At 44.1% G+C, this 20,725-nt stretch overlaps 1 protein-coding gene across 9 annotated transcripts in view; it reads left to right on the top strand.

The window, feature by feature from the left end:
- Window positions 1-20,725, top strand: part of MED12L (mediator complex subunit 12L) — a 340,418-nt gene that overhangs the window by 60,565 nt on the left and 259,128 nt on the right. For all 9 annotated transcript variants that reach the window (XM_070466580.1, XM_020886558.2, XM_070466578.1 and 6 more), the window contains exons 5-10: window positions 11,442-11,611; window positions 14,638-14,748; window positions 15,740-16,009; window positions 19,106-19,255; window positions 20,086-20,185; window positions 20,503-20,639. In XM_070466580.1, coding sequence (XP_070322681.1) covers window positions 11,442-11,611; window positions 14,638-14,748; window positions 15,740-16,009; window positions 19,106-19,255; window positions 20,086-20,185; window positions 20,503-20,639 — 938 coding nt within the window. The remainder of the gene's footprint in view (window positions 1-11,441; window positions 11,612-14,637; window positions 14,749-15,739; window positions 16,010-19,105; window positions 19,256-20,085; window positions 20,186-20,502; window positions 20,640-20,725) is intronic.

Below are 20,725 nucleotides of genomic sequence, written 5' to 3'. Positions count from 1 at the left end.
CTCAGCACCAGTGTCCTACAGGTAGTTCTGTGCGAAAGGAAAAGTTTTGGAAGCATAAGAAAAAGTTTCAGGGACTTCCCTGGCGGTCCAGTGGTTAAGACTTGGGGCTGTCTCTGCCGGGGCCCCAGCCTCCATCCCCTATTGAGGAACCGAGGTCCCACAAACCTCACAGTTCGACTAACAGCAGCAAGAACACAAAAACCAAGAAAAACACTTCGTGACCAAAAAAAAGTTTCGGTAATTTACTGCACCAAAGCACATCATCTACCACCCCCACGGCCACCCAGTTTTCCCTGCTTCTCCGTTCACTAGCGGACCATTCAGCAGAACCAGCATTCCAGCCAGTGGGCTGACTTTCCTTTGCTCACACGTCAGCCTGAGCCAGCAGTTTTCACTGAGGCTATTCTTTATCCAGGCTGCTGATCAGCACGCTGATTTCCCCTTTCGTTCCCCAAGTAAGCAGTGGCTGAATGGGGGATTTTGGGTTTTCTGTGAGTCATTTTATAGAATTCAACTGATTAACTTTTTAAAGCCTTTTGTTGTGGGCATTTCGAACATAGAAAAATATAGGAGGCTGTAATAAAGTCCCTACTAACCATCACCCAGCTTTTCCCCTTCACTCCACTGTTGTTCAGCCGCTCAGCCGTGTCTGATTCTTTGTGACCCCATAGACTGCAGCACTCCAGTCTTCCCTGTCTTTGACCATCTCCTGGAACTTGTGCAGACTCATGTCCATTGAGTCAGTGGTGCCGTCCAGCCATCTTGTCCTCTGTCATCCCCTTCTCCTCCTGCCTTCAATGTTTCTCAGCATCAGGGTTTTTTCAAATGCGTCAGCTCTTTGCATCAGGTGGCTAAAGTAATGGAGCATCAGCATGAGTCCTTCCAATGAATAATCGGGATTGTTTTCCTTTCACATTGACTGGTTGGGCCTCCTTGCTGTCCAGGGACTCTCAAGAGTCTTCTCCAACCACAGTTCAAAAGCATCAATTCTTTGGTGCTCAGCCTTCTTTACGGCCCAACTCTCACAACCATACATGACTACTGGAAAAGCCATAACTTTGCCTAGATGGGCCTTTGTTTCCAAAGTAATGTCTCTGCTTTTTAATACGCTGTCTAGGTTTGTTATAGCTTTTCTTCCAAGGAGCAAGTGTCCTAATTTTATGACTGCAAGCACCATCTGCAGTGATTTTTCAGCCCAAGAGAATAAAGGCTGTCACTGTTTCCATTGTTCCCACATCTATTTGTCATGAAATGATGAGACTAGATGGCATTATCTTCCTTTTTTGAATGTTGAGTTTTAAGCCAACTTTTTCATTCTCCTCTTGCACTTTTCATCAAGAGGCTCTTCAGTTCCTCTTTGCTTTCTGCTGTAAGGGTGATGTCATCTGCATGTCTGAGATTATTGATATTTCTCCTGGCAGTCTTGATTCCAGCTTGTTATTCATCCAGCCCAGTGTTTCTCATGATGTACTCTGCATAATGCTGATGATGTATAACTCTGGTGATGTTGTGAAAGTGCTGCACTCAGTATGCCAACAAATCTGGAAAACTCAGCAGTGGCCACAGGACTGGAAAAGGTCAGTTTTCATTCCAATCCCAAAGAAAGGCAATGCCAAAGAATGCTCAAACTACCACACAATTGCACTCATCTCACATGCTAGCAAAGTAATGCTCAAAATTCTCCAAGCCAGGCCTCAGCAGTACATGAACCGTGAACTTCCAGATGTTCAAGCTGGATTTAGAAAAGGCAGAGGAACCAGAAATCAAATTGCCAATATCCGTTGGATCATCGAAAAAGCAAGAGAGTTCCAGAAAAACATCTATTTCTGCTTTATTGACTATGCCAAAGCCTTTGACTGTGTGGATCACAGTAAACTGTGGAGAATTCTGAAAGAGATGGGAATACCAGACCACCTGACCTGCTTCTTGAGAAAGCTGTGTGCAGGTCAGGAAGCAACAGTTAGGACTGGGCTTGGAACAACAGACTGGTTCCAAATAGGAAATGGAGTACGTCAAGGCTGTATATTGTCACCCTGCTTATTTAACTTCTATGCAGAGTACATCATGAGAAACGCTGGGCTGGAGGAAGCACAAGCTGGAATCAAGATTGCTGGGAGAAATATCAATAACCTCAGATATGCAGATGACAGCACCCTTATGGCAGAAAGTGAAGAAGCAAAGAGCCTCTTGATGAAAGTGAAAGAGGAGAGTGAAAATCTTGGCTTAAAGCTCAACATTCAGAAAACTAAGATCATGGCATCCGGTCCCATCACTTCATGGCAAATAGTTGGGGAAACAGTGGCAACAGTGGCAGATTTTATTTTGGGGGGACTCTAAAATCACTGCAGACAGTGACTGCAGCTATGAAATTAAAAGACACTTACTCCTTGAAAAGTTATGACCAATCTAGACAGCATATTAAAGAGCAGAGACATTGCTTTGCCAATAAAGGTCTGTCTAGTCAAGGCTATCGTTTTTCCAGTAGTCATGTATGGATGTGCGAGTTGGCCTATAAAGAAAGCTGAGCACCGAAGAATTGATGCTTTTGAAGCGTGGTGTTGGAGAAGACTCTTGAGAGTCCCTTGGACAGCAAGGAGATCCAACCAGTCCATCCTAAAGGAAATCAGTCCTGAATTGAATGGACTGATGTTAAAACTGAAACTCCAATGCTTTGGTCTCCTGATGCGAAGAGCTGACTCATTTGAAAAGACCCTGATGCTGGGAAAGATTGAAGGCGGGACGAGAAGGGGGCAGCAGAGGGTGAGATGGTTGGATGGCATCACCAACTCAATGGACATGAGTTTGAGTAAACTCCGGCAGTTGGTGATGGACAGGGAGGCCTGGCGTGCTGCAGTCTGTGGGGTTTCAAAGAGTCGGACACGACTGAGTAACTGAACTGAACTGAACTCTGCATAAAAGTTAAATAAGCAGGGTGACAACATACAGCCTTGATTTACTCCTCTCCCAATTTGGAACCAGTCTGTTTTTCCATGTCTGATTCTAATTGTTGCTTCTTGACTTGCATACAGGTTTCTCAGGAGGTAGGTAAGGTGTTCCCATCTCTCAGTGAAAACAAGACTGGGAGCTGACTGTGGCTCAGATCATGAACTCCTTGCAAAATTCAGACTTAAATAGAAGACAGCAGGGAAAATAACCACTAGGCCATTCTGGTATGACTTAAATCAAATCCCTTGTGCTAATACAGTGGAAGTAACAAATAGATTGAAGATATTAGATCTGATAGACAGAGCGCCTGAAGAACTATGGACGGAGGTTCGTGACATCATACAGGAGGCAGGGATCAAAACCATCCCCAAGGAAAAGAAACGTGAAAAGGCAGAGTGGCTGTCTGAGGAGGCCTTGCAAATAGCTGAGAAAAGCCAAGGAGAAAAGGAAAGATATATCCATCTGAAAGCAGAGTTCCAAAGAATAGCAAGGAGAGATAAGAAACCCTTCCAAAGTGAACAGAGTAAAGAAACAGAGGAAAACAACAGAATGGGAAAGGCCAGAGATCTCTTCAAGGAAATTAGTTACCAGGGGAATATTTCATGCAAAAATGGGCACAATAAAGGACAGAAACTGTATGGACCTAACAGAAGCAGAAGATATTAAGAAGAGGTGGCAAGAATACACAGAAGAACTACACAAAGAAAGATCTTAATGACCCAGATAACCACGATGGTGTGATCACTTACCCAGAGCTAGACATCTGGGAGTGTGAAGTCAAGGGGGCCTTAGGAAGCATCACTTTGATCAAAGCTAGTGGAGGTGATAGAATTCCAGCTGAGCTCTTTTAAATTCTAAAAGATGATGCTGTGAATGTGCTGCACTCAATCTGCCAACAAATTTGGCAAACTCAGCAGTGGCCACGGGACTGGAAAAGGTCAGTTTTCACTCCAATCCCAAAGAAAGGCAATGCCAAAGAATGTTTAAACTACCTCACAATTGCACTCATCTCACACGCAGTAAAGTAATGCTCGTAATTCTTCAAGCTAGGCTTCAACAGTACATGAACCATGAACTTCCAGATGTTCAAGCTGGATTTAAAAAAGGCAGAGGAACCAGAGATCAAATTGCCAAATCCCTTGGATCAAGAGAGTTCCAGAAAAACATCCACTTTTGCTTCATTGACTGTGCTAAAGCGTTTGACTTGTGGATTACAACAAACTGGAAAATTCAACAAGAGGTGGGAATTCCAGACCACCTTCACTCTTGGTCACTGTTACTTCTACCCTTATTCTCCTTCCCAGCCTGCTCCCCTGCCCCCTTAAAGCCATATCAGATCAGAGTGGGCTACTTTTAAAAGTTTTTTTTTTTTTTATGTGTTTTTGGTTGCACTGGGTCTTTATTGCTCTGTGTGGACTTTCTCCAGTTGTGAGTGGGGGCTACTCTCGTTGCAGAGCACAGGCTCTTGGCCCACAGACACCAGCACTTGTACATATAGGCTCAGCGGTTGTGGTGTATGCGCTTTAGTTGCTCCGCAGCATATGTGGAATCCTCCCAGACCAGGGATTGAACCTGTGTCCCATGCATTGGCAGGTGAGTTTTTGTCCACTGCACCACCAGGAAAGTCCCATAGTAGATTGCTTTTTATCAGTGTGGAATAATCATCTTTTTTTTTTTGGTACTTCATGAAATGCTGGATTTTTGTTTGTAGTAAAGTATTTCAAGAAAACATTAAGAATTATATAATAGCTTTATTGAGATGTAGTTTTTACTATTTTGCAGTTCATTTAAAATGTACAATTTAGAAGTTTTTCATGTGTTTACAGAGTTGTGAAACCATCATTACCTTTTTGAATTCTTTTATCACCCTGGAAGGAATCTTGTAACCATCAGCAGTCACTCCGCATTTCCCCTCAACTCCCCTCAGCCCTGTAGATGTGCCTGTTCTGGACATTTCATCTAACTGGAATTATAACTTATATGGTTCTTTGAAACAAGTTTCTGTCAGTTATGCAGTATTATGTTCATACATGTTGTAGTGTGTTTCAGTAGTTCATGACATTGTATAGCTGAGTGGTATTCCATTCTATACATAGAAGATAGTTTATTTTTCGAATGTGAGAGTTGGACCATAAAGAAGGCGGAGCACTGAAGAACTGATGCTTTCCTTCTGTGGTTGGAGAAGACTCTTGAGAGTCCCTTGGACTGCAAGGAGATCAAACCAGTCCATCCTAAAGGAAATCAACCCTGAATATTCATTGGAAGGACTGATGCTGAAGCTGACTCTCCAGTACTTCGGCCACTTAAAGTGAAGAGGTGACTCATTAGAACAGACCCTGATGTTGGGAAAGATTGAGAGCAAAAGGAGAAGGGGGTAACAGGATGAGATGGTTGGATGGCATCACTGACTCCATGGATGTGAGTTTGAGCAAGCTCCTGGAGATATTGAAGGCCAGGGAAGCCTGGTATGCTGTAGTCCATGGAATTACAAAGGTGGACACAGCTTAGTGACTGAACAGCACCAAAATTTACTTACCAGTTGATGGACATTTGAGTTGCTTTCACTTTTTGGCTCATATGAGCCGTGCTGTTACGAATGTGTACAGGTCTTTGTGTGGACGTGTGTTTTCATTTCTCTTGGGTTTATGCCTACTTGTGGACCTTGGGTTACATGATAACTCTGTGTCCAATCCTTTGAGAAATTGCCGAGCCATTTCCACAGTAGCTACCTCGTTTTACATTCCCACCAGCAGTGTATGAGTAGCCTGGTTTCAACACATCCTCACCAAAAAGTTGGTATTGTCGACCTTGTCCTGTCCTGTTGTTGTTCAGTCACTGAGTTGTGTCGGACTCTTACTGCCCCACCAGGACAGAATACTGGGGCGGGTTGCCGTTTCCTACTCCAGGGGATCTTTCTGACCCAGGGATCAAACCCACGTCCCACGTCGCTTGCATCTCCCGCCCTGGCAGACAGATTCTTTACAGTCGCGCCACCTGGGCGGCCTCTGTAAGTGTCCTGATGGTGCCTTATTGTCGTTTTGATTTGCATTTCTCTGGTGGCTAATGATGTTGAGCATATTTTCATGAGCTTATCGATCATTTGTCTATATTCTTTGGAGAAATGTCTATTTAGCTCCTTTACCCATTCAAAAAAATGGATTAGTAATTGCTTTATTATTGAGTTGTAATCATTTATTATATACTCTCGAGCCAAGTCCTTTATCAGATAAATGATTTGCAGACGTTTTCTTCCCATTTATGAGTATTTGTTGATGGTATCCTTTGATCAAGAAAGCATTTTAACAACAGAAAGTGAAAAAAATCTTTCAGTCTTTTATTGGGAGTTTACGAGTGTGTGTATAGGGCTTCCCACGTAGCTCAGTCGGTAAAGAATCCGCCTGCAATGTGGGAGACGTGGTTTCGATTCCTAGGTCGGGAAGATGCCCTGGAGAAGAAAATGGCAACCCACTCCAGTGTTCGTGGGAGAACCCCATTGACAGAGGAGCCTGGCAGTCTGCAGTCCATGGGGTCGCAAGAGTCGGACACGATTTAGCGCTATCTTTCTTTCAAGTGGACTGTGCGCCATCTTGTATATATTGAACTTCTTTCCTTCCCATCTCAACCCCCTCCCCACTCTCCCATCGGTCTGTACCAGGCAGGTTTGCACCTAAGTTGGGCTAGTTAAATCCTTTACATCCTGCAGTGTTGAGAAGCAGTCTGTTCCTCCCATGGGCAAGCAAGAACCTTTTATAGTAGTGGGATAGCTTCAGGGAGAAGGTTTGAGGATATAGGTTTTTCCATTGAGCCTGTCATCTTTGACGTTAAGTCCAAATTCCAGTGGGTCACTTTAAAGATGTGCACCTTCATCTCTGGACTTGGCTGGAGTTTTTACAAAGCAGTCTTTGTTGCTATCTGCTTTACGTACTGGGTTCCCACTCATTCTGATAAAAGGAAAGAATGTAGTAAGGAAAAGAAACTTTTACAAAATTAAAGGACATATATAATATTTTTATATGTATGTTATTTATTACGGTGTATGTGTATAAGTTTTATATTTATACTATACTTAATGGAAGTTCATTAAAAAGAATGAAAAGCTGTGTATTTGCATTGGCCTTTTGTAGCATGCCGACTAACAGATGCATAAAGACCAAGTGTGCTAGAGAGGGAACTTGGCGTATTCCCCACAGTGGTGTTTGAAACCTTCTAGGTGTGCCGTGATAGGTTTAAACTAGAAAATGGAGATGTTTTTATCAAGATTTGGGAGACAGAATGATGGGGGAAGGAGCTTGATTTAGTAGCTTAATTTTGAGAGGACCTTATAGTGTGTTGATTGAAGTCAGTACTTAGGTCTTGAGTATGTAAGGCATGGGGATGAAAGATGGAGGGAATTCTAAAACATCAGTTAGAGTGTGATCCCTGCCAGGTGGTGGCGTGGTGCCCAGAGACTTGAGGAGGCTGCGTGAGAGTTGTGACATTGGAACTGGGCCCACAGACGTCACAGGTGACTGGGGAAGGCCCTGTCAACAGAGCACCACAGACGTGAGCGAGAAGCGCCTTGAGCCCGCAGAGCAGATCATGTTGGGTAGTGTTTGAAATGATTTTAATTCCCAGCTAAGGAGTTTGACCTTATCATTAAGGATTGCAGATCCATTGAAGGTTTTGGAACCATGAAGCTGACATTGATTGAGTCCATAAACACTTAGCCAGAGTGTTAGGTTAGGCATTGCAGCCCAGCTGAGGTAGAAGCAGGGCCTGACCGCAACAGTTACGGCCTAACCTTTAGTCTCCTTTCTAAAGACTTTTCATCCCAGTAGTGATGGGTGCTGCTGCTGCTGCTGATGGCGGCCACTTACCGATCAGCTTCAGTGATGCATGCGCTGTGTGAAGTAACTCGTCTGGACAGTTACTGACCTGGGTGTTTGATTGGGCTCTGTTGCAGAGCTGAGGCTGAGACTGGGTGGAGGCCAGGTGCCTTGCTCACGGCTCGGGTGGAGCTGGCGTGTGGACCCAGGCGACCTCTGCCGAAGGTCACTCTGCTGGTAACCCTTGGTGTGGCTCTCTGTTGCTCCCCTGCAGGGTCACGCTGCCGAGACCCTTCTCTGGGGCCTCTGTGTTTGCCCCCGGGGTGAATGCTCGTCCTCTGCTGAGCTCCCAGTTCTCTTAGGAATACTGCAAATGTTCCAGGCCCTCGGGGATCATTTTTAATGTAGCTTGACATCTCTCTGTTCTCCCCTATTATGTATTTATCAATTTGCACATTTTCATGTACTGGAGTGGAGCATCTCACACCTGCTGTGTTCTTCTGCTTTACCTGTGTGACCTTGAGTTGTGCCCACAGCTCCTGGTTGGTTAGACGATAGGCTCCCGTAGGGTGAACTGCGTGGCCTCTGAGACCCCTCCTGTTTGGGGGTTCGGCATCAGCAAAAATCAGTGGCTACAGGATGCTAGGGAGAGCAGCGTCACAAGGATGAGTCGGTCATTCTTTTTAATACTGACCCCACTCTCAGTAACATTCATGTTCGTAAACTTTCTAATGATCTGACTTCATGGCCTTGAGTTCTGCTTGATATCAGCGAACTAGAGATGTGGCCGTAGCCTCAGGGTTTTTAGACCTGGTGCACTTTCAAAGCAGCTTCCTTCATCACTCTCTGCATCCTTTCTACCTTTGAAACCTCCCCACCTCCCTCCCCCAACCATCTTCCTTAAGATCTCTAGCCATTCTGGTTTTCTTGGTATCACTTAGAACTGAGTCCGCACTGCAGACCAGTTAAGCCAGAATCTGATGGGATGGGGCTGAAGATACTGGCCTTTGGTGAAAGCCGCCCTGCCCGCCGCCGGGGGTGGCGTCTGCCTGCAGGCCTGAGAATCACTGTTTCTTGCCACTGCTGCCCTCATTTCTTTCTTTTAACGACCAGTCCTAACTCAGCTTGAGAGGGGTTAGTGAATCCAGATAATTTTGAAGAGTACAGTACTTGTGGCCATTTTTTATTTTTAATTTTTAATGAAAATTTTGTGTGCATCCTAATTTTTATACTAGTTCACACTAGTCTGTCTTAGGGCCCAGATCTCCAAATCCGTCTCATTGATATGATAGCTTAACATCAGTTAAATACGGTGAAGTTAAAATGTATGACCCAGAGATCTATATTTGAATTCTGTTTGAATTTTTAAAGGTATTCAAATTGTGGAGTAATATCTTCAGTAGTTTTCTAAAAAGATGCATTTATGTTTAATATAAACAATCAAGCACACAAGAAGGAAAAAACCTGAAAAGATATAAAGCTATTAAATGATTGAGATTTTTTTTCTAGGCATATTCACATTAAAAATTTTCTATAGTGAGCATGTGTTTCTTCCATATTTTAATAAAAACAATCTTGAAAGGAAAATATACCCGAGACAAAGGGGGTGTGTGAATATGTGTGTTATTCTTAGCTCTTGAGGCTAAACTATTCTGAGTATTGAGAATAGGACCATACTGAGAGTGAGTTAATAGCAAGGCTTGGCACACAAAAGCTAGGATTCGGATCCTTGTTATTTTTGTTTTTGCTTATTATAGCTAAGCTAAACTTGTCTCATCTGATGGTTGGCATTTTGCTTTGTTGAACAAGTGAGAGTCGTGAGATGATTAGTCCATAACAGGGGCACCAGAAAATGATACTAATAATTTATTGTTTGTTTTTTTAATGATGATGGCATAATTTTAACGATAATATCTGTTATTGATGGTGCTTTCTGACAAACGATTATACTAGGAACAGAATGTTGACCCTAGTGTCTGTTCATCTTTTGGCATTGGCTGATTAACTGAAGCAATGCTTACTTAATGTGTGCATTTGAATTTCAATTTTAAATAAGACACAATTAGAATAAGTAGTTTCAACCAAAACCTAACAGTAGTTATCTCCGGGTTCTGTTGTCAAGTAATTTTAATAGTGCTTAAAAAATAAAAACAAAACACTCAATTTCTAACAGATGTTTATTTCTACTCTTACTTTTGTTAGAATAGGTTCCTTTACAATTGAGAAGGTTGGAGAACGTATTGCTGAAATATGAGAAAACAGCATTGTGTGGTGATGTTTCAGGAGGAGGATTTCTTCTGAAATGCTGTTTCACTAATCCTTGGGGAAATTTGGCCGTGAGCATGCAATTATTACATTTTTATCCACAGAATGGGCTAAAGTTGGCACCATATCCCTCATGGTTGCCAAAGGCAACACATTGATTTAATTTGTGCCCCTGTGGCAGATACTTTTGAGTAATTTAGTGATTTTTTTTAGTGCTACGTTTTCTGTTTCCTTCCCAGTCTCCTGCCTTTTGTCGCTCACTGCTCCTTCTGGCTGAGTCCTGAGGCATCTTGTGTTGGTTGGGGAGCGCAGAAGGACCGGAGGCCCAGATGGTTGTCCGAGGTGTCCCTCTGGTGTCCCTGGCAGGGGTGGAGCCTGGGCGGTGCAGGTGGGAGTGCTGGCCTGTGGGGGTGGCCGGTCCTCCTCCAGACGGACAGAAACAGAACACCCCTCAGTTAGGCATCTTTGAACCGTGCCCTGGGGCCTGAAAACTGTACCCCAAGAGAACTGCATTTGGGGAGTTTTGAATTTTTTTGGAGGAGTACTGTGATTTTTTAAAAAAAATTTGTTTTAAAAAAGTTTTATTGAAGTATAGTTTGATTTACAATGTTGTTAATTTCTGCATACAACATAGTGACTCAGTTATTTATATATGAAGTGTTAATCACTCAGTTGTGTCTGACGGTGCGACCCCATGGACTGTAGCCCGCCAGGCTCCTCTGTCCATGAATTCTTCAGGCAAGAATTCTGGAGTGGGTTGCCATGCCCTTCTCTTGACCCAGGAATTGAACCCAGGTCTCCTGCATTGCAGGTGGATTCTTTACTGTTTGAGCTACTGGGAAAGCCCCCCCCCCCCCGCCACATACACACAGACACAAACACACAGACACACACACGTTCTTTTCCCTTATGGTTTATCACAGGATATTGAATATAGTTCCCTGTACTATACAGTAAGACCTTGTTTATCTGTTCTGTATGTAGAGTAGTTTGCATCTGCTAATCCCAAACTGCTAATATATCCCTTCCGCACCCACCCCCTCCCCCGCTTGGCAGCCACAAGCCTCTTGTCTGAGTCCTGAATTATGATTCTTGAATCACTCACCTCCACTGTTGTACTTCCCGTTTGTGCCTCTGATGTTTTTAACTTAGATGTGGACACCTCTTCTCCTAGGCCTGGGGTCACAGAGGCAGGAGGGGCGAGCTGGCCGACGGGCGGCCGCATTACACTAGCACTCGCTACCTAAGGGCCTGGCACGGGCGTGCTTTTCTGAGCAGCGCTTACATATGTTTGCCACAGCCATTTTTGTGTAATAGATTATTGTTTTCTAAGTACACTCTTAAGATAACCAGAAAGAGGGAGGAAAAGTAGATCTTACATTCACTGTATCTGGAAATGGATTTTTTTTTTTTTTTAAAATGCAGAGTGGACACAGATATCTACCAGGTACCTTCGTGAGCAGTTGGCCAAGATTTCCGACTTCTACCACCTGGCTGCCAGCGCGGGCGACGGCCCTGTCCCCGTGCCGCCCGACGTGGAGCAGGCCATGAGGCAGTGGGAGTACAATGAAAAGCTGGCATTCCACATGTTCCAGGTGAGCTGCCTACGGACGCAAGACTGAGGGCAAGCTCCTTACACTTTCGTTTTTGGCGGCGATACATTTTATCATCATATGAACTAGTGCGTTCAAAGAAAGCCATCCAGCGTAACTCTGAATTTGTATTAAAGGTAACATCTATGCCCCAAGATGACAGCTTCCTATTAAACGTATTGATCACCAACATTCAGTAATGTCAGCTCTTTTAATGCCATTAATTGGCTTATAATGGCACTATTAAATGTAATCTTCCCAAGCCATGTAATTTTGCAGAAATTGGAGATATTTATTCAAAGAATTTTTTATGCTGATGCCTCCTGTCTTATCGTAGATTTTCTTTAGAGCTTAGTTATTCTGTGGAAAGGTCATCTTAATTTTGTTTGGCTGCAGTTTAAAATATGGTTGGGAGGATGGGTAAGACGTTGAGGACTAATTGAAACTCCCATCCTGAGACCCTGACGTACACCATACTGGCCAGAAGGTGGCACCTGCGCTGTTATCTGCCTCAGTCTTTGCTCTTGGTGAGAAGGAAGGAAGGATGTATTCAGCTGCAGTTGTATTGTCAGCATAGACTTTTATGACCTGTTGTTGTGATGGGGTGGGTGGGTAGAAAGGATGTGTGCTTTCTATATTTCAACCCTTAGAACTTTAATTATAATTTCCAGGTGGTAAGCAACTTTTTCTAAGAGCTCAAAGTAGGAAACAGCCTGGTCTTTTGGGAGGTAGCTTTGTTAGTTTTAAATCAGTTAAAAAAAAAAAATGCTTGCAAATCCTAATTTCATTTAGCAGAGGACTCCTTCGCTGCCTGCTCTGAGCTTTTATTGAGCTGAGGATTCAGCCTGCATCTTTGAAAAAGTGTCTCTAAGCACGCTTAGTATTTTTGAATGATTATTTTTTAGGAACATGGAAATCAGTATCTCCTTTATAGGAAGCAGTTAGGTTCTAAACTGATGAATCTAACTTTAATGTTAACATTTAAAAGTTCATTATATTTTAATTCATTGTAATGTGAAATGTGAAACTGACTGGAGTGTATATGTGTGCAGACATTTGTGTGCAGAAATAAGGGTACAGGTGCATAACAGAAGCATCTTGAGGATGAACATTATGTCATCCTTGGAGGTCATGCTTATGAAGATTCTTTTTTTGAACCTTGCATTCAGCATCTCTTAATCCTTAATGCAAAGTTCCATTTTATTTATCTCTTTAACATGAAGCTTACTTTATTGGTCTGATAATGTTAAATTGTACTTTTTCCTATAGCTAAACTGTTGGCTGAAACATATAAAAAATCGCCCATGAGGGGAATTCTCTGGCGGTCCAGTGGGTAGGACTCCTGCCTTCACTGCCAGGACCCGAGTGTGGTCCCTGGTTGGGGAACTAAGATCCCTTGGCGCAGACAAAAAAGAAAAGAAATTAACAATAAGTGAATCCTTTGATATGAATGTGGGGTCACTGTTATGTTTTAAATATAGAAACAATAACCTAGCAGTGTATTTTTAAGTGAATTGTCGATCATCATGGTAGTGGACCGCTGGTTATACGGTCCATAGATATATCAGAGCTGCTGGGAACACAGTAGGGCTTCATTCTGACTGAGATTGCTCCCAGAGTGACCATGGACCTTTCAGTGACCTGCCCAGAAGACGTAACTTTTCGCTTCTGTCTTTGTGTGTCTTGCATTTTATTGGAGTCTGATTCTTATACAGTGTTGTTTCTACAGTCCAGCAAGTGAATCAGCTTCTCACACAAACACACACACACACACACATACAGACACACAGACAGACAGACAGACACACACACATACACACACAGACACACACACACACAGACACGCACACATACAGACACGCACACATACAGATACACACACAAACCACACACATACACAGACACACACATACAGACACACACACAGACATACACAAAGACACACAGACACACACAGACACAGACAACACACACATGCACACATACACAGACACAGACACACACACATACATACACAGACACACAGACACCACACACACAGACACACACACGCACACACACACACACACACAAATATATATCTCTCTGTTTTGGATTTCTTTCCCATTTAGCTCATTTGTTTCTGTATTGACTCTTTTATGATGTGAATCATAATATAAAGCTATAATATGCCATTAAATATATGTGTACATAGAATGTCATAACGAAGTGTATGTGTGTGTGTGTGTGTGTGTATGTATGTATATGAAGGCAATAGATGAAAATGTCAGTAGTGCTTATCTTAAGGGGGCCTATACCAACCCTGTGGAACATTTTGGAAATTTGTGGGCATGTTGTTTTTAGTGTAGTTATGTCAGAAGTTTATATGTCATTTTATTATAAATTCCTTTCACTTCTTGTAGGCCATTATGTTGATTTTTAAAGTTATATTTTGTAGGTGGGTTATGGTATCTGAAATTCCTTTTAGGGCAGTGAAAGAGGCCCCTAGAGGGCCTTGGATCTGATGGGGTTTTCAGCCTCTTCTGGAGATGATGGTATGATAGGTGCTTTTGTTCTTTGTAATGATCAGCATTGGCCAAGTTTCCTCCTGAGTACGAGTTCATCAGTTCAGTTCGTCACTTAGTCGTGTCTGGCTCTTTTGGACCCCATGGGCTGCAGCACGCAGCGTACCGTGAGTTCTTAGTACACTGAAATCTAGCCAGGCACTTGACATGCCCTGAGAATCTGAATGCTTCCAAATTTTCTTGTAGGAATTAATTTTTATCAATTTAGAATGAGGCAGGTATGCAGAAACAACCAAAAAAGAAAACAATCAAACTCCAAACCAACTGTGCAAAATGACACCAGTTATTTTCTTTCTTCAGAATTTGAACTTGCATCAATGAGACTGCTTTGCAACAAGGAAAACAATAGTGAAATTACACTTACACATAAAGATAAGAGTGCGGTTTTGTTTTGTTTTGTTTTTTTTTAATTTTAGTTGGTTTTGCTTTAACCTTATCAGTGTAATTTTTCTTTGTTCATCTAAGGAAGGAATGCTGGAAAAGCACGAATATTTGACATGGATCTTGGATGTGTTAGAAAAGATCAGACCAATGGATGATGATCTTCTTAAACTCTTACTACCACTAATGCTGCAGGTATAGTACATTGATTTTATGGGCAAGGAATGAGTCTGGTAAGAATGAAGAGGTAAGTAGAGGTGGCTTTTTTGAAATGGAAGGAGGAATGATCTTGATGCTACAACACTCTAAGTGATAAGAGGCTTTCGTGTAAGTTGTGAAGGTCACTTGTACTAGCCACGTGTCCTTTTCAAGCATTCTCACTCACATGAATTTCCATCATCCCTGAGCTGAGCAAACAGCTCTTTAAATACTGTCTCCTTCACATAGATCTCTGTGAGAACAAACCCCATTAATCTCTGTTTAGGGATACAGAGGATCTTCTACATTCTTTTAATATTCTTTGAGCCCCTGGGGGTGGGAACATCCTATTTTCATGACTGTCCTAAGGTGTGTTAAAATTTAGGCTATCTGGATGAAATTTATTTAAAGAAAAATTCCTGGAAAAGTAATTCATGTATTTGACCATTCAGGCAATATGAGAGTGTCCAGTGAAGAGTAGCCAGTCCCTTCCAGAGACCACACCATGCCAGTGATCTGTCTTCCCCGATCTGTACTGTGCTGCCGGCTCTAGTAGCTGCTAGCCAGCCGTTACGCGTGCACCCTTGAACTGTGACCAGTTCACATTGCAATGTGCTGTTTGTTTAAAGTGCCCACCAGGCTTCAGACCTGGTATGGAAAAAGGGGTATATAATATCTTGCTAATACCTTTGTTGTTGATAACATGTGGAAATGATAGCATTTTAGATTTAGGTATAGTGAGCCAAATAAAACGCATCTTTCTTTTAATTTTATCTGTCCCCCCGCCCCCCCCCCCCCCCATGGATACTAGAAAATTTAAAATCACATGTGTGGCTTGCATTATATTTCTGTTGGACAGCATGGGTCTGTATTAGTACTTCTGAAAGCTTTTGATTTTGTCTGTAATGATGAGAAGCCTGGATGGTAATGGTTATCTCACCGAGCAGCTGGAGACGTGACTAAAGGCCGGTGTCCTTGTGTTCCTCAGTATTCAGATGAGTTTGTCCAGTCGGCCTACCTGTCCCGTCGTCTCGCCTATTTCTGTGCCCGGCGTCTGGCATTGCTGCTGAGCGACAGCCCCAGCCTCCTTGCCGCCCACTCGCCCCATGTGATAATAGGCCCCAACGGCTCGAGCATCGGGGCCCCCAGCCCCGGGCCCCCCGGCCCCGGCGTGAGCCCTGTGCAGCTGGCCTTCTCCGACTTTCTCTCCTGCGCACAGCACGGCCCCCTGGTTTATGGGCTTAGTTGTATGTTGCAGGTAAGTCCTCGGCCCTTCCTGCTTTATCTCCACCTTCCGTGCAGTAGACGGTGGACTTGGGGGTGATGCTTCAGCCCCCACGTCACAACTCTATAGTTTTATCCTGGCCTGAATAACTGATAGGTGGACGTCTCCTGTTCCTGTATCCCTGTGTTGGATCACAGTGAGAGAGGATTCATCACTTCTGTCTCGATGGCTATCATAGTTCTTTGTTGGGGCTGTTCTATGATGGAAAAATTGTTGAGGTAACCCGTGGAATAAGTCAGCTGTGTTACTGTTCTTTGGGGAAGACAGCTTCTCCATGCAGCATTACGTAGCTTCCTCAGTCCGCAGCTTGAGATGGTTGCCTTCTCTCTCTGTTTAAGATCTGAATGGTTTTCTCAGACTCTGTTTAGCTGCCCAGCATCATTGCTTGTGTGGTCTGGGAGCATGTCAGCCGCTGGGCCAGTACTACCAAGAGTGAGATACAGCCCTGTCCTAGGCCTGGGAGCTCACAGGTCAGTGTTCAGGTCACATTTCTTGGGCTCCTAATGTGTCATGCTCCTTAGTAAAGGGCTTTGAGATTCCACGTGCTGAGATGAGGGAAGGTTGATGGAGGGATGCTCAGGGGACTGATTTGAGAAGTGGAACTTCTGGTTCAACCTAGAATTCAGGGAGCTTTTCTAAAGGAAGTGGTCCGGGCTAGCACTTATCATATTGGTTTAAAAAAGCCCAACCGAACAAGGTGTAGACTATTCTTGGCAGAGGGTACAGTGTGGAGAAAGGCCTGGAGGGTTGATGAGTCATCTTGTGGGCAGGTTGGCTTTCTTGGGACATAAAGTGTGTGATGTGTTGGGGGTCAGGGATAGAATACCCTCTGAGTGCCTTGTAATTAGGATGTCATCCGGAGGTTTTATGCAGGGAGTTTCACGGCCAGTGTGTGGTTTGTTAGATTGTTTTGGCCGCAGTAGAGGGAAGGTCTTTGGAGTGGGGAGGCTAGGGGAGAGAACGACAAGAGAAAAATCAGTTTGGAGGAGTCTGTGTAAGTTCAGTTTTGGATTGTCTTATCTCCAGTTGATATGTTCAAGAGATGGTTGCATGTCTGATTCTGAAGACGAGGGCAGACCATAGACTGGGCCACTTAGGGCCACTTAGGATTTGGGCCACTTGGCTGGTCAAGACCTGGAGAGGGGGCAGTCTCCTGAAGAATTAGTAGTGAGGGATGATCTGTGGCCCTGAGGGAACAAGTAGGTAAGAGATAGCAGGCGGGAAGGTCCCAGAGGTGACCAGGGAGGTTTGGCCAGGCTGGAGAGAGATTGAGGTGGGAGAGGATTGTTACAGAAGCAAAGATGATGAGACTGTTATGGCCTCATCAGTTATAATTCAGTTGTAATGATAAACACAGTAGCACTGTTCTGAGATGTACGTGTATTGCATCATTTAGCTCTCAGAATCATCCTATGAGACAGGAGCCGATATCAGTCCTGTAACAGGACTGACAAGATGGTGGCACAGGGCACGCAGCCAGAGGCGAAGCCGGGAATCGCGCCCGTGGGCCCGGAGTCCACACTCGTCACCACCACGCGGGACCGCCTCTGTGGGCGCTGCAGGAGCTTCCGAGGGGAGTGGGTGGTGCTCAGTGCCCAGGTGGTTGGAGAAGTCTGATGCGGAGATGGCTGAGACTGTCTGGCAGTACAGTGGCCGAGATGGTCAGTGACTGATAGTGAGGAGTCATGTTAAGGTGTGGGCCGAGGAACATTGGGGATTTGAGAATCATTCCTGTGAAGGAAAGAGAGTTTGATGCTAGATGAGTGGAGGTTAAAAAAAATTTTTTTTTTTGCTTTTTGATGGGCAAGCCTGAACGTATTCCTAAGCTAAGGGTACGCTGGTGGAGGGGAGTCTGAGGCTAGGAGCGGAGGATTGTTGGATGGCTCAGTGCCCTGGATACCGGGGGCTTTGGCATTAAGAACGCAGGGAACTAGTTCCCCGTGGACAGGAGACGAAAAGAGGAAGGCAGTGGGGTGTAGGCCAGTGAAGACCAGTGGCCCTGCTGGGGGGCTTCAGGGCCTGAGTTTCATCTGGTTTCCATGAAGATGTCTCCTGGGCCTCAGAGTCTAGTTTTTCAATAATTAACTTTGCATTCTAGAACAGAAAGACTTTCATTCTCTGAGCTGGTGTAGCTGAGAGGCACAAGAGCATGGTGGGGAAGACGCTTTCCAGAGCCATTACCGCCCCGGTCGTAGCCTCTGCTCTGCCGGGTGGTAGCTTTCACGTTGAGCCTCTGGTTCCCACGTGTGGATGGGGGCTGGTGACAGTTCTTACCCTGCCGCTTCCCGGACAGTGCTCAGCACAGACTGTGTGCTCGGTTGAATGAGAACTATAACGTTTGGTCCATCGTCAGGATCAGTGAGTGTAGTGACTCCAGGCCTGAAACCCCCGTGGGCCAGCCGCTGAGCTGCTCTGTGGCTTCCGTTCCTCTTTGGAACAGTTGGGAAACACCGCTTCCTACCGCTGGGGCGGTTGTGATGTGTGAGTAAGTTGGTCACAGAAACGGCTTTAGGCCAAAAGGAAGTGTAGGTAACAGGGACCTTAGGTGGCCCGCAAGCCTTAACAAACATTTGCTAACTGGCTTTTATAGAAAAGTGTGTTTCCCAGGCCCCGACAAGGGTTGCTGCCTGGCCAGCATTTACGAGGCTCCATATCACACCGTTGTTTGAGAGGTAAAAAAAAAAATAAAAATCTTTTTAGATTTTACAGCCTTAGAAATTACATATTTTAATTGCATGAAAAACATTGTTTGAGGAGACAATTTTAAAATTTATTGCATCTTTATTAAATTTCCTAGGTTTGCTGTGCCAGAATTGAGCTTACAAATTATGACATTCCTTAATTTTTCAACAGGTGTATTTTTTACCTATTCAAATGAATAATTCTGTCACAATTTTTTTGTCTCACCATTTGAAAAGTTGAGAACGGGGTAAGAAAAGACGTTCATGTTTTAAGCACACTTGTTGGAAACTGTCCATAGCTATGCCTTTTTTTTTTTTTAAAGCTCTTAAGCTTTTGTGATACTTTCTTCCTCCCTCTAAACATCTGACTCTTACCACTTTATTTCAGACTGTTACTCTCTGTTGCCCAAGTGCCTTGGTGTGGAACTACTCCACGAACGACGGCAGGAGCGCGAACCCGGGCTCGCCCCTGGATCTGCTGCAGGTGGCCCCCTCCAGCCTCCCCATGCCGGGCGGAAACACGGCTTTCAACCAGCAGGTAGACTTGCTGTTAACGGTGGTCTGAGGCGTGTGTTCACTCTTGAGCAGCATCACGGCGCAGTGGGTCAAGCCTGGTTGCAGCAGCCTTGGGTTCTTGGGGGCCTTCCCGTCTCTGTCTCCATCTCTCTGGGTGAAGAGGGAAGGCCGTAGCCTCAGTGAACAGCAGAAGTTCATCATACTGTTCCTTTTCTTCTGAACGTCTTGCTGGGCTGTGCTTGCAGAGACTTCTGCCCCCAGATGGTAATTATGGTGGTAGTTCTGGTATAAGATTACGACACTCAGGGTTAATATTAATGTATCAGAGTCTGTGTGTTAGCAGAGTCATATACTACAGAGCTAGGAGTCTGGGTATTTAGTAACTATTATATATTTTTATTAGGGCTGGGTTGTTTGGTTCAAAGACTGAAGAAACTTGAACCACAGGACTGGGACAAATATTTAAAATAAAAGCTCTGTTTTTTTTCTTTTTAAACCAAGCAGTTTTCTTAATAAAACATGGCTAGTTGCTTTCAGACATAGAAGAGTGGCTCAACGATGGTATTTTTAGAACTTTGACCTTTCTCTATGATGTCCTGAAAATGTTTCACTTGTAAAGATTTTTTTGGGTAAGCATTTATTTTTGTGAGCAATTAGCATTGAACACTGGCATAGAGTCAGCACTTGTAAATTTTAAAATGTGCTTCTCGGGCAGCTGCCTGCATTTCCTACAATGCAGTCAAGACTGTGGTTCACTGTGGGATGCCCTGCCTCCATGGAAAACCCTGACATGATTTAGACAGCTGCCGTGGCTTTCTAAGCACAGGTTAATGAGAAGTGATTATCTTTCAGGTTCGGGCAAGGATTTATGAGGTAGAACAGCAGATAAAGCAGAGAGGCCGTGCAGTGGAAGTCCGGTGGTCTTTTGACAAGTGCCAAGAGTCAACAGCAGGTACAGAGCCCAGCAAGGGGAGGAGCGCTTTTCAATGTTGGGTTTTACGCTGTGTTTCTGATTCTTGGTACTCCACCCTCAGTCTGAACAAGGATGCTTTTGGACAGAGTTCCCTGCTGAGTTTTGGGACGTTCTTCTGTCTGTGCCCTTTAGATCCGGGCTGTCTAGAGCGTCAGGTTTGATTTTGTTGGTGATTCTTTTATGCTGAGAAGAATAATGTCTTACAATTCCTCTTGTCCCACCTGATGATGGTTTTGTAGTATGCTGCTCTGGTTTTGTTTGGCCTTCCTTAACTGCTTGCTGCTTTCCGCATCTAGGGGTGACCATTAGCCGGGTGCTGCACACGTTGGAGGTATTGGATCGACACTGTTTTGACCGAACTGATTCCAGCAATTCAATGGAGACGCTTTATCATAAGATTTTCTGGGCAAACCAAAACAAAGACAGCCAAGAGGTAGTTAATATTTTTTTCTTCTTTTCACCTTTAATTTTCTTAGCATATTTTCTTCTTTTTATTCAGTTAATTCTGGCAATTAACTG

This window comes from Odocoileus virginianus, chromosome 4, assembly GCF_023699985.2.
Source record: "Odocoileus virginianus isolate 20LAN1187 ecotype Illinois chromosome 4, Ovbor_1.2, whole genome shotgun sequence".
Lineage (NCBI taxonomy): Eukaryota > Metazoa > Chordata > Mammalia > Artiodactyla > Cervidae > Odocoileus > Odocoileus virginianus.
This window is presented reverse-complemented; position numbering and strand designations above follow the sequence as displayed.